Raw genomic sequence first — 13,027 nt, 5'->3', positions numbered from 1 at the left:
CAAAAGCCTGTTGCAGGCCCTGTCTGTGCAGGAGGTTGTGGACGGGCCGGTCTGGGCTGTCTGGCTTGGGATCGTTGTGTTGGCCTGGTAGATCTACCCCTATTTGCTTGGTGGTAATACCTGCGTGGCCTGTAATAAGACCGCCTCACATCCCTACGTGGAGGACGACGAGAAGGTTGGTTAGCAGGTTCTTGAGGGGTTTGAGACAGTTGTTTAAGGGTCTCAGTATGATCTTTGAGTTGTTGTATAGCCTCTTGAATTTTATCTCCAAAGAGATTGTCCCCAAGACAGGGAAGGTCAACAAGCTTATCTTGGACCTCAAGCCTGAGGTCAGATGCCTTGAGCCAGGCCCACCGGCGAGCAGAGATTCCTGCTGCTGCTGTTCTTGAAGCAGTTTCATAGTTATCATACACTGCTCATACTTCGTGTTTTCCTGCTTCAAGACCTTTTGATATAATTTCTTGAGCAGGCTCTTGAAATTGTGTGGGTAAGGAAGTGATGAATTGTTCCATCTCTTTCCAGAGATTTCTCTGGTGTTGAGTTATATAGAGCTGATATGCAGAGATTTTTGTGCTCAGCATGGCACTCTGGTAGATCTTCTTACCCATTGTGTCTAGGAACCTGTGCTCCCTGCCAGGTGGGATGGAGGAATGTGGGCGCACACGTTTAGATTTTTTCTGCGCTGATTCCACAATGACAGACTGGTGTGGCAATTGCTGTTTTTGGTACCCTGGAGCTGGTTGAACGATGTAGGTGGTTTCCACTCTTTTGTTCACTGCAGGGATAGAAGCTGGGTGTTCCCTGATTCTCTTCTGAAGATCCAGTAAGACTTCATGTACAGGTACTGCTAATACCTGTTTGGGTGGATCCACAAACTGTAATACTTCAAGAGTTTGTGCTCTTGTGTCCTCCTCAGCAGTCAACTTAAATGGAATGGAATCAGACAGTTTGTATGAATGATGAGAAGGAAAGATCTTCTGGGGGTGACTTCTTCCTTCGGTCAGGAGAAGAAGGATTGGACATAAACTCCTCAGAGGAAAATTGAGAGGGTTCGTCATCCCAGGATTCTTCTGAATCTTCCCTATAAGTTGTCTGTGTGTTGGTGCTGGTGGGACATGAAGCCCTGAAGGCCCAGGTTGAGGATCATCAAAAATTTCAGCAGATGATGTTCTTGGGGTGATAGGTGGTAAGTTGTCGATGACATTTTGGTATCTTTGTAGGAGGCGATGGTAAAATGCCTCATCTTGTATTTCTAGTGGTTGATCAGGTGGTGGCAGGGATGCTGTCGTTGGAATCATCGATGGAACTTGAGATAACATCGATGTAGATTGTTTGGAGCCTCGGTGTTGTGGTGATGAAACCCGTCGAGGATCTTGGAGAGAGAGATATTGTAGTCATCGGTGTTATCACCGGCATCGATGTTGAAGGAAGAAACATCGGCATCGATACTGACGGTGGAGGTATCGGCATCGATGCTGCGGGTATCGGCATCGACCCGGAGGTCGGCATAGACAGGCCTGTCGGAATTTGCTGCTCCTGTAGAGCTTGTAGAACAGCTTGTCTAATAAGTGTAGACAATTCTGGCTGTGGTGTGAGTGAAAACACCGATGGTGTATGCGGTGGCGGTGCCGCGATGTCCATCGATGACGGCGAAGGCCCATTAGGCCGCTTTGGCATCGACTCGTCCTGGGACACCGATGCGATGATCGATGGCGATGTTTGGTTTTTGAAGTTCTGCCGACTTTGTGGAGATCACAGACGATGGCGAGGACGGACAATCACCGGATCCATCCGGACGCGGTTTTTTCAGTAAAACTCTCTTTGTTGCTCCAGCCGGAGACGACCTCGGTGTTTTGAGAGAGAAGGGATTAGCTGAAGAGAAAAGAGGTGTTCCATCTTCTCTTGCCTTTTCGTCCCTTGACCGTCATTTCTGCACATTTGGTGCATGTACTGACATCGTGTTGTTCCCTGAGGCACAGTACACATTCCAAATGCGGATGTGTTTGTGTGTGTGTGAAAAATTTTCAGCCGAAAATTTGTTTAAAAGACAGTACTCACCAGCCGGCGAGGTAGAGACTTTTCCCGTGACAGAGAATATATTGAAAAATGACTTTTCAGTCAAAAGAGAGATTCCCAACGGTAGGGCTATCAGTCCGCGGTGCGAACGGCAGCGCGGAAAAGTGAAGGCTGAAGAGAGACACCTGTGGCAGAGAATATCATAGTATGCTGGGCATGCTCAGTGGCGGCCTCACAGGGCCAGTCAAAAGTTTCTAGAAACTTTGACAGAAAGCTTTCCCCCCTGGGCTCCGTTCAGTGACATCACCCATATGTGAGGACTAGCATCCTGCTTGTCCTGGGATAACAAAAGTTAGCAGGTAAGAACAGATTTTCCTTTCCTCCTCAGGCACCCAAACATCTGATCATTAATGTTTGGCAAATGTGTGCAGGGAAGACCATGTTGCTGCCCAACAAATTTTCTGCAGTGATACCAGCTAACACTCAGCCCATGAGGCTGCCTGTGCCCTAGTAGAATACACCCATCGACGTCAAGAAAACTAAGGCGTAGCCGTGCTTCACAATATCTAGAACCCATTGGTCCGAGGTGATTTTAACCCACTCCTCATAAAAAAGGGACAGGCGGCCGCCAATTCTGAGGTTGGAGGAGTGGGCCAGCAAGATTTCATTGCGTGGACTTAGTGGAACTTGTGGAGGGGTTTATCCCTAGACTGCCTGCGACCACGAAAGGAATGACACCAAGACTGAGACCAAAAAGAAGTATTTCTCTGCGGAGGAGGTTTAGATTGAAGAAAACGGCGTTGGCCCCTAAAGCGGTATCATGAAGCAGCGAAACCCCTAGAACCCAGAGGCCGATCCTCAGGTAACCTGCAAATGTTATTCTCCCCGAGAGATTGGATAAGCTGATCCAATTCTTCTCCAAAAAGTAATTTCCCCTTAAAAGGTAGGGAACCAAGTCTGGCCTTGGAGGACGAATCCGCCGACCAATTGCGAAGCCAGAGAAGTCGATGAGCAGAGACGGCCGAGGCCATAATTCTGGCGAGGACCCTTAGCAGATCATACAGGGCATCTGCCCCATATGCCATAGCCGCCTCCAGACGATCCGCTTGTTGTGCTTCATCTGGGGGGAGTTCCTGAGCTCCCAGTAATTGCTGCATCCAGCGAAGACCCGCGCGCTGCATAAGGGAGCTACAGACCGCCGCGCAGACTCCTAGGGCAGAGACTTCAAAAATCCTTTTCAAATAGACCTCCAACTTCCGATCTTGAGTATCTTTAAGTGCAGTGCCTCCAGTGACAGGAATAGTTGTCTGCTTTGTGACAGCGGACACTGCAGAGTCCACACTGGGTACCTTAAGAAGGTCCAAGCAATCTTCTGGGAGTGGGTATAATTTATCCATTGCTCTGCAGACCCGCAGAGTGCCATCCGTAACATCCTACTCCCTGGACAATAACTGGAGGAGTCTATGATGAAAAGGAAAAGTCTTAGCAGGGGCTTGAAGCCCCGCTAGCAGAGGATCCCCCTTTAGCCCTGTCTCGGTCGGGACCGCAGGCTCTTGAGGAGCATCAATGTCCAGTTCATCCAAAACTTGTGGGATTAGCGGGTCCAGCTCGTCCCGTTGAAAAAGACGCAAGACCCTAGGGTCGTCACCTTCCAGCAATGGAAAAGAGTCATCCAAATCGAGATCCGGATTCTGGGGGAGAAAGGGGTCTGGGTTAGGAGCCAGTGACACCCCCATGAGGCTAGAAGGACCCGGCTGGACAGGGGGATGAGAGTTCCCTGAGGCCCCTGTACCTGTAGGGTTGGAGGGCTGAGAACCCACTACGGGACCTGCCCCAGATGAAGGGGGCAGGAGGCAAACGGGATCTCCCCCAAATCTTGGAGCTTAGGGAGCTTCGGGGGAGGGGGCGCTGCAGGATCAGAAGAGAGGCTTGCTAAATATGCCCTATGCATGAGTAAAATTGAGCAGAAAATGATTCGGGGGGGGGGGGGGGGGGGGGGGGCGGCTGGAGCCGGTCCCCCCACCGAAGACTGCCCCTCCTCAACCAAAAGTGAGGTAGGACTCGTCGGTGCTAGAATCGGCGGGAGGGGTGAAGAAATGAAGCTTTCAGGCAGCACAGGCGACGCCGGAGCCGACAGCTCCAAATCCAAGATGGCCACCGCTCCTTCATCGGAGCGGTTAGAAGCCTGCCTTTTTGAGGGCGGGCGCGGCGCGAAAAAGCCCGGCACTTGGCGGTGGATGAACCCTCCCCACCAGGGAGGCAGTCCTCACAAAAACCTTTCGCAGGTGAGTCAGCCCGACTCCCCACAGGTTAAACATCGCGCTGAGCGCGGCATGGGAGGGTTAAGACCTCTCTCCCGAAACCTAACAGCAGCTGCTCTTAAAAGAGCAAGGCAGAGGAATGGCGCTTCTCTGCAGAAAAGAAGGGGCCCAAGGAAAACGCGTCTCAGGGCTGGCTGCTGTGAGGGGAAGAGGTTGGAGCCACCAACTTTCACCCAAATGAAGCTGTTAAGAGAAAAATACAATAAATTTTCCAAGACTTACCCCCAAGGACAGAGAGTAGAGAAGAAAACAAAAAGTTCTTTAGGCTCTGTCTGCAAGTCAGAGAAACTGAGGAAATACCTCAAGAGTTGAAAATATCCCCTGAGAATAAGCTCTTAAATTAACTGAAATAAATTAAATTTTATTTTTTTTTTTTTTAAAGTTGCTCCAAACCAAAATAAATAGAAAAAGTAAAAGATGGGGAGCCGAAGGTATCCCCTGCCATCTGCTGGAGTCAGAGAGAAATACTGAAGGGATGGAGGGAGCGCTCCAGCCAATTGGAACAGTCCTTTCAGTTTTTTGCTCTGACTCCATCTGCTGGAAGGGGACATAACCCACTGTCTGGACGGATCCTGGTACGTACAGGAAATGACTTATCCACTCCGGAACTTCCAAGTCCACCCTTTGATACAAGTGGTCCCGACCAAGCTACCATGAGAGACTGGATCTGGCTAACTCCGTAAGCGGTAGTGGAAGCTGAAAACGCTCCAACAATGGATCCCACCGGGAAAGTAATGCTGCCTGCAGAGGTCTCATGAGCAAACCCCAAGGCACGAGCTCCAACATGGATGCCATGCTGCCGAGAACCTGTAAGTAATCCCAGACCCTGTGCACCTGGCTCTCCAACAATCTGCGAACTTGCGACTAACTTGACAATGTGCTTCTCTGCAAGAAAAACCTTACCCCGTTTGGTACTGAAGCACACTCCCAGGAATTCCAACACTTGGGACAGGACGGGATCACTCTTGGGACAATTCACTACCCAGCAGAGTGATCACAGTGCCTCTCCACATGTTGCATATGGAGCACCACACAGCATAGCCTGAATCGGGCTGCATGTGCGGGAACCAGTCACTGCCGAAAAATGTTCGCAGCGCAAGCTGAACACCCGCTAAGCTGCCTACCCCCACTGCCCAACGAAAACAATGCAACACAGAAAAAAATAGAACATCTTACAATATATATATGGTTTTTTTTAACAAAACTTTAATCAAACTTTAAAGGCAGTAACAGAGAAATCACTTGCCTGAATCTAGGCAGCAGGAATCCAAAGTGTCCTCCGGGAGTCCCTCTGGAAGGGGGAGGGATCTGGCACCACCAGATATCCCCTCTCGGAAGCAAAATGGACCGAGATAAAAAGAGTCTTCAACCCCCCTGTTCATCCACCCTCTCTACCAGAAGGGATGGCCCCACCAGGACCTACCAATCTTTGGGGAGGAACTACTACTCATTATTTCTCTGATTTATTTATTAATTTTTTTAACTAGTCTCCAGACTGCAGGTTTTGCACCACCACCATCTGCTGGAGACAAACGAAATACTGAGGGACTGCAAGTGGTACACTAAGTTATATGGCAGTGTCAGTAGAAACTTTGTCTCCATCTGCTGGAAGGGAGGCAAACCCAGGAGTATGGACTGATCTGTGGGTTGAACAGAAGCACATTTATTTATTTTTATTTGAAACTTTTTTTTATATCAACGTTCATTTGCACCTCACATCAGTTTACATGGAAGGTATAGAATAACGTTAAAGATTTACATGGAACAGGAAGCAAAATAATATTGATAATATATGGAAAAAGTAATGGAACATTTCAAATCTGTAACAGGGGATTACAATATTAAACTGCATTACAGTCAAGACATTAAAAAATCAAAAGAGCCCTAACACCCACCTGTAGGAAGTCTGCTGTCTGCTGTGGAAGTTTTGTTCCAACAAATTTAAAATGGTCCTTATGGAATCTGCTGTCTAGGTGATTTGTCATCTCATCCTCGTAGAATGTCCGATATTTACACAGTGAGCACACAAATTGAATTCTAGAAAGAAAATGGGGTCGAACCAATTCATAGAGAGCAAAAAAAACCTGTATTGTATTATATGGAGTCTCAGAAGATACTTTAAAAGAAATGATGAAAGTTAATTTGAGGTTAATAGGTCAAACAATCTTTAGAACAAAGTTCCTAAACATGACAACAGAGCAGACTGGGGTAGGCTAATTCAAGTTTTTTTAATGGCTTTTGAAGAGAATACTGAATGACTGAGGTCACTGCAGGGGTATATCTAGGGTGACATCAGCTTTGAAACCTGACTTCATCTCCATATGCTAGCAGGGGAGCATAACCTATTGGTCCTGAGTCCATCTGGCTTCATGCTGAGATCCTGATTCCTGCAGTGTTCTGCAATCTCTGACAGCTTGGGGGGGGGGGGGGGGGGGGGTGGAAGGAGTTAACCCTGAGCACAATGAGCCTTGGACTGCCATTTCTTAGCTGTAACTTTATATTTTGAGAGCATGTTACTGTCAAGGCAGTGTTACTGTTTAGGGAGCCAGGGTTCTAGATTACTGGTTCTACAGACTGCATGTACAAAAAACTCCAATTCTGAGGAGTGTAACTGGACCTGCGGTCAGGGATCTGTCACAGGGGATTAGCGCCTCCACAACGCGTGTCCAACACGCCGGCGATATTAAGTCGGAGGAACAAAAGGGAAAAAAATCTTCTCCCTCCTTTACAGCGTGAGCAGTCTGACCTGCCCTAAGCTCCCAACCTTCAAGGAGGGCTAAGGAGTAATCCTAACCCAAGAATACTTTAAAATCCTTTTTTTTATTCTCCTCAGACTGCAGGATTTGCACCACCTTCCATCTGCTGGAGACAGAAATACTGAGGGACTGCAGGTGGCACACCAGCTTAAGTGACAGTGTCAGTGAAACTTTCTCTGTCTCCATCTGCTGGAAGGGAGGCAAAACCCAGGAGTCTGGATTGTTCTGGGTATGTACAGGGAGACGACAAATAGATTTTTGGTCTATAGGTGTCATTTCTGTGAACCACAAAACCCCTGGGTTTTATGAAGTTTACATGTCCCTAGAAACCATTACGGCACAGTTTGTGAGGCAGGGTACTTGCCAAGAGGATAGCATGAATCTAGATGGCAGGCAAGAGGTTACAAGTGTAGGCACACATATAGGCTAGGCTTCAGTAGTGCAAAGCAAGTAACCCTGAGACGGTGTCAAAGGCAGTGCTAAAATGTTACATGACATATACTGAGTTGCAGATACAGAGACTAATTTCAAGTTGGTAAAGGAGTAAGTCCATAAATAGCTTTGCAAAGCAAAGGAAAATTAGTTCTTATCTGTTAATTTTTGTTCCTGTAGTACCACGGATCAGTCCAGACCATGGGTTGAGCCTCCTGTCCAGCAGATGGAGACAGACCAAAACTGAAAGGGTATCCTGTATCAGGACAGAGTCTACCCTGCAGCCCCTCAGTATAACCATTGTCAAAGCAGATAAAACAAAGAAAAAACCCCCGAAGAGGAAAATCAAGCAAGTAACCAGAAAACTCAACTGAGTAACTCTACAAACTTTGAAGGAACTATGTAGAAAAATGCTCTTGCATATACTTGGTCAGTAAACCAGATGTTTCCTGAAGATAAGGATACAGTACTGGCATCCGGAGATCTGTAGAAAAAAGCTTCGAGTGGGCGACGTGAGAGAAAACAGAGAAGGGCGTCTGGACTGATCCGTGGTACTAAAGGAACGAAAATTATCAGGTAAGAACTAAATTTTCCTTTCCCTGTACGTATCCGGATCAGTCCAGACCATGGGATGTACCAATGCGTCCCTAAACCAGGTGGGACTGAGACAGTCCCGCTCGAAGCACTTGCCGATCAAAAGAACCAAAAACCGGTGCTTGCACATCCAGCCAGTAGTGTCGAGTAAAGGTATGCAGGAATGTCCATGTAGTGGCCCTGCAGATTTCTTGCAGAGAAACTGATTGACTCTCCGCCCAGGAAGTAGCTTGAGAACGCAACGAATGAGCCTTTAGGTCCTCAGGAACCGCCCCGGCCTTGATAAAGATAGGCAGAGGAAATTGCCTCCTTCACCACCGAGCAATATTAGTCTTAGAAACCGGTTTGCCCCGATTTGGACCACTCCAGAGGACAAAAAGATGATCGGAGACCCGAAAGTCACTGGTAACCTGTAGATACCGAAGTAAAACACGCTTAACATCAAGTCTATGAAGATCGCCACCAGCGGGACCCGCAACCTCCTCGAGAGAACGCGGGAACTCCACCGACTGGTTAACATGGAAAGCGGAAACGACCTTCGGCAAAAAGGAAGGAACCGCTTTGAGAGAGACTCCTGAATCGGAAAACTGCAGAAAAGGATCCTGACAGGACAACACTTGGATTTTTAAAACCCGCCGAGCGGAACAGATAGAAACGAGGAAGACCGCCTTAAGCATTAGATCCTTTACCGTAGCCCGACGGAGGGGCTCGAACGGAGCCACACAGAGAGCCCTAAGAACGAGATTAAGACTCCATGACGGACAAGTGGAGCGAACGGGCGGCAAGTGCTTGACGCCCTTCAAGAACCAAACTACATCCAGGTGAGACTCCAAGAGATGAACTTCAAACTCTACCGAGAATGGAGCCGAGAGCAATGAACTGAAGGAAAGACCCTTGGAGAGACCCTTCTGGAGAAAGGAAAGTACCAAAGAAATCGGAGCGGAGAGTGCCGAGACACCCGATTCCACACAGATGGTCTCAAAAACTTTCCAAACGCGTATATAAGCCAGAGAAGTAGATAGCTTACAAGCCCGCAGTAGAGTGGAGATAACTTCCTCCTTATAGCCTTTACACCTCAGGCGTCTCCGTTCAAAAGCCCAGGCCGCTGGACAAAAGCGATCGGCTTGGTCGAAAAATACGGGCCCCTGCCGAAGCAGACGAGGAAGATGGCTGAGACGAAGAGGCCCGTTTGTCACCAGGTTGACGAGATCCACGAACCACAGTCTGCGAGGCCATTCGGGTGCTACCAGAACAACCGGCCCTTTGTGGAGTGCTATTCGGAGAACTTTTCCCACCAGAGGCCACGGAGGAAACACGTAGAGAAGGATATCTGCGGGCCATGGGAGAGCTAGAGCATCCACACCCTCCGAACAGTGCTCTCTCCAGCGGCTGAAGAAGCTGTTGGCCTTGGCATTGCGCAGTCGCCATGAGGTCCAGGTGAGGAGGACCCCACCTGCTATCAAATCCATGGCTTCTTCCGAGAGCTCCCACGCTCCTGAATCGAGACACTGGCGACTGAGGAAATCGGCTTGCACATTCTCCTTGTCCGCTATTTGGTTGGCCGCCAGGTAATCCAGATGACGCTCTGCCCAGGCAAAGAGCCAGCTGGTTTCCAGAGCCACCAGGCGACTCAGAGTGCCCCCCCCTGTCGATTGATATAAGCGACTGTGGTGGAGTTGTCGGAAAGGACCCTCACCACCTTGCCGCGGATCGGGGCAGAAACACCTGTAGAGCCAGACGCACCGCCCGGGCCTCCAGCCGATTGATGTGCCAGCGGGACCGAACTGGGGACCAGACCCCTGCGTGGTCTGAGACTGGCAGACTGCTCCCCAACCGTAGAGACTGGCATCCGTGGTTACTATAATCCACTGTGGAGTCTGAAGAGGCATTCCTCGAAGAAGATGAGGAAGTGAAAGCCACCACTGCAAGTCGGCGATGGTAGAGGCCGAAAGCGGGAGAACCGTGTGAAACTGTTCAGCCACCGGCTGCCAGCGGGATAGCAAAGCTCTCTAACAGTCGCATATGCGCAAACGCCCAGGGGACTAGGTCGATGGTGGAGGCCATAGATCCCAGAACCTGCAGGTAATCCCACGCCGTCAGAAGCGGAAGCGAGAGAATATTGCACACCTGGTCTATAAGTTTGAGAGCCCAAGCGCAAGGTAGGAACACCTTGCCAATCCGAGTACTGAAGCGTGCCCCCAGAAATTCCAACACCTGGGAAGGTTGAAGATTGCTTTTGGGAAAATTGACTATCCACCTGAGGAAGGTGAAGAGAGCTAGGACCCGATCAACAGCCTGCCGGCAGCGAATCTCTGACTTGGCCCACACCAGCCAGCGTCCAGATAGGGATGGACCAGGATTCCTTCTCAGCGGAGGGCAGCCGCCGCCACCACCATCACCTTGGTGAAGGTGCGCGGCGCGGTGGCCAGACCGAGGGTAAAACTTGGAACTGAAAATCCTGGTTCAGGATGTGGAAGTGAAGATACTTCTTGGTGATCGTGGTGAATCGGAATGTGTAAGTAGGCCTCCTGTCAGATCAAGGCGAGGTATTCGCTGGGATGAACTGCCGCAATGACCACTCAGTCTCCATTGCGAAAATGCAGGATCTTGAGGGCCCGGTTGAACCCTCTTGAGGTCCAAGATCGGACGAAAAGCACCTTCTTTCTTTGGACCACAAAGTAGATGGAATATTTATTATTTATTTATAGCTTTTCTATGCCGGCATTCATAATACAATCACATCATGCGGTTTACAGGTACAGGGGGTGTGATAACCTTGAACAATTAACAAGTGGAGAGAAGCAAAAAGTTACAATAAAACAGGGGAAGCTGGAACTGGGGAAGAAGAAGAGAAGCAGGAGTAATTTAACAATAATAATAAGAGAATTATTACATAGTGCTGAAAGGTATCTTAAAGGTTGTTGCGGTCAGTCTGTTAGGACAGTTAGGTGAGTCAGTTAGGTTCGGGAAAGGCTTGTCTAAACAACCATGTCTTAAGCCTTTTTCTAAATGTTAGTAAGCATGGTTCCTGTCTGAGGTCAGGGGGAATGGCGTTCCATATAGATGGTCCCGCTGTAGAGAAGGCCCGTTCTCTGAAGGATAGATGGTGTGAAGCTTTGGTTTGGGGGACACGTAGGGATCCTCTGTAGGCTTCTCTGATGGGTCTGGCTGAAGAGTTAGTGTTCTGAGCAGGATTTGAAGGCTAAGAGGGGCTTGGGAATGGATGGTTTTATGGATGATGCTTGCTTGATCCTTGGGAAGTTATATCTGCTTTGAAAGTACTTTATACTGAAGTGGTGTAGGGTAGGCTCTGTCCTGATAAAGGATACCCTTTTCAGTTTTAGTCTGTCTCCATCTGCTGGACAGGAAGCTCAACCCACGGTCTGGACTGATCCGGGTACATACAGGGAATTTCAAGTTGGTAAAGGAGCAAGACCATAAATAGCTTTGCAAAGCAACAAATCATTGTGCTATCTCCAGCATGTGCATTTGAGCTATTTCATAAGAACATAAGAAAATGCCATACTAGGTCAGACCAAGGGTCCATCAAGCCCAGCATCCTGTTTCCAACAGTGGCCAATCCAGGCCATAAGAACCTGGCAAGTACCCAAGAACTAAGTCTATTCCATGTTACCATTGCTAATCAATCAATAACAGATCAATGTAGTGATAAGTGTAGCTACTGTTGGATTTTTACTGAAGGAAACAAATATGTAAAGTGTTTCATTTGTCCCGATATAATGCGAAACACAGAATACCGCTGCCTTGCCTTTCTGTAAATCTTTTCTGCAACTGAGAAATCCCTAATAAAGAGAAAACAGAATTATACTAAGAGTCACCGCAGGATTTCACATATTCTGAGATTTACAACTGGTCTCATACCATCTGGTAGTTTGAGGCAAGACAGATTAATCACTGCTGAACAGAAATAGAACTGGTAGCAGATCAGCTGAATTCATACCTCTCCACCATACGGTCCCGCTGCCTTTTTTTCTGTCGATCCTGAGTCTTCTTGCCCGCCTGCAGCTTCTTTTTGATCTGACTGATCTCTTCTTGGATGGTTAAAGCAGAACCTAGGAAAAGGGGTGGGGAAAGTGTAAGAAGCCAACATACAAGTTTTAATCTTGGAGTAATGCCCAATCCCCTAAGAAAAATGAACATACTATGACAGTAATATGTAATTGCTGCATTACTTAATTTGGTAGATTTTATAGCTGTGTTCTAAGGTTTTATACTTCACTACACAGTAATATAAACCTGTAACTTTAAAGTCAAGGGATAACGAAGCTCGAGGCAACCAGTTCTGACAAGTGTTTTCCCATCCTTAGTCTCATCCAAAGGAAAATTGGTTCTTACCTGCTAATTTTCAATTTTGTAATACCACAGATCAGTTGAGACAAGTGGGTTTTGCATCCCTACCAGCAGATGGAAGCAGAGAATAAAACCTTTTCAGGCAATGGTACATAACAGAGTGCCACCTGCAGTCCCTCTGTAGTGACCTGTACCCCAAGCCAAGATGTCAACACCCAAAACCCAAATGATCTCCCATCTAGGGCAAGCAGAGAATCAAAGTTGGAGTCCCCTAAAAACCAGGAGTCCCATCATCTCCAACAAGGGCAGCATCCAGAAGCAAGGAAGGTCTTTCAAAAACAAGAGGACGGGCTTCTGGACTGATCTGGGGTATTCCAGGAACGAAAATGAGCAGATAAGTAGCAATTTTCCTTTCTTGTTCATACCCCAGATCAGTCCAGACAACTAGGATGTACGCTGGGAACCCAGAAGATCCGCACGCAACATACTTTCCCCAAACACAGCTTCCACAGGCACCCAACATCTGGGCAGTAATGCTTGGTAAATATGTGCAGCGAAGATCATGTCGCTGCCCGACAAATCTCCTGTGGAGATGCC

At 48.1% G+C, this 13,027-nt stretch overlaps 1 protein-coding gene across 3 annotated transcripts in view; it reads right to left on the bottom strand.

The window, feature by feature from the left end:
• The window catches only part of AKAP8L (A-kinase anchoring protein 8 like), a 91,787-nt gene that overhangs the window by 29,910 nt on the left and 48,850 nt on the right, over nt 1–13,027 (bottom strand). For all 3 annotated transcript variants that reach the window (XM_029585459.1, XM_029585460.1, XM_029585461.1), the window contains 2 exons: nt 12,081–12,192; nt 6,233–6,374 (listed from right to left, as the gene is read on the bottom strand). In XM_029585459.1, coding sequence (XP_029441319.1) covers nt 6,233–6,374; nt 12,081–12,192 — 254 coding nt within the window. The remainder of the gene's footprint in view (nt 1–6,232; nt 6,375–12,080; nt 12,193–13,027) is intronic.

The sequence above is a fragment of the Rhinatrema bivittatum genome, chromosome 19, assembly GCF_901001135.1.
Source record: "Rhinatrema bivittatum chromosome 19, aRhiBiv1.1, whole genome shotgun sequence".
Taxonomy (NCBI): Eukaryota; Metazoa; Chordata; class Amphibia; order Gymnophiona; family Rhinatrematidae; genus Rhinatrema; species Rhinatrema bivittatum.
This window is presented reverse-complemented; position numbering and strand designations above follow the sequence as displayed.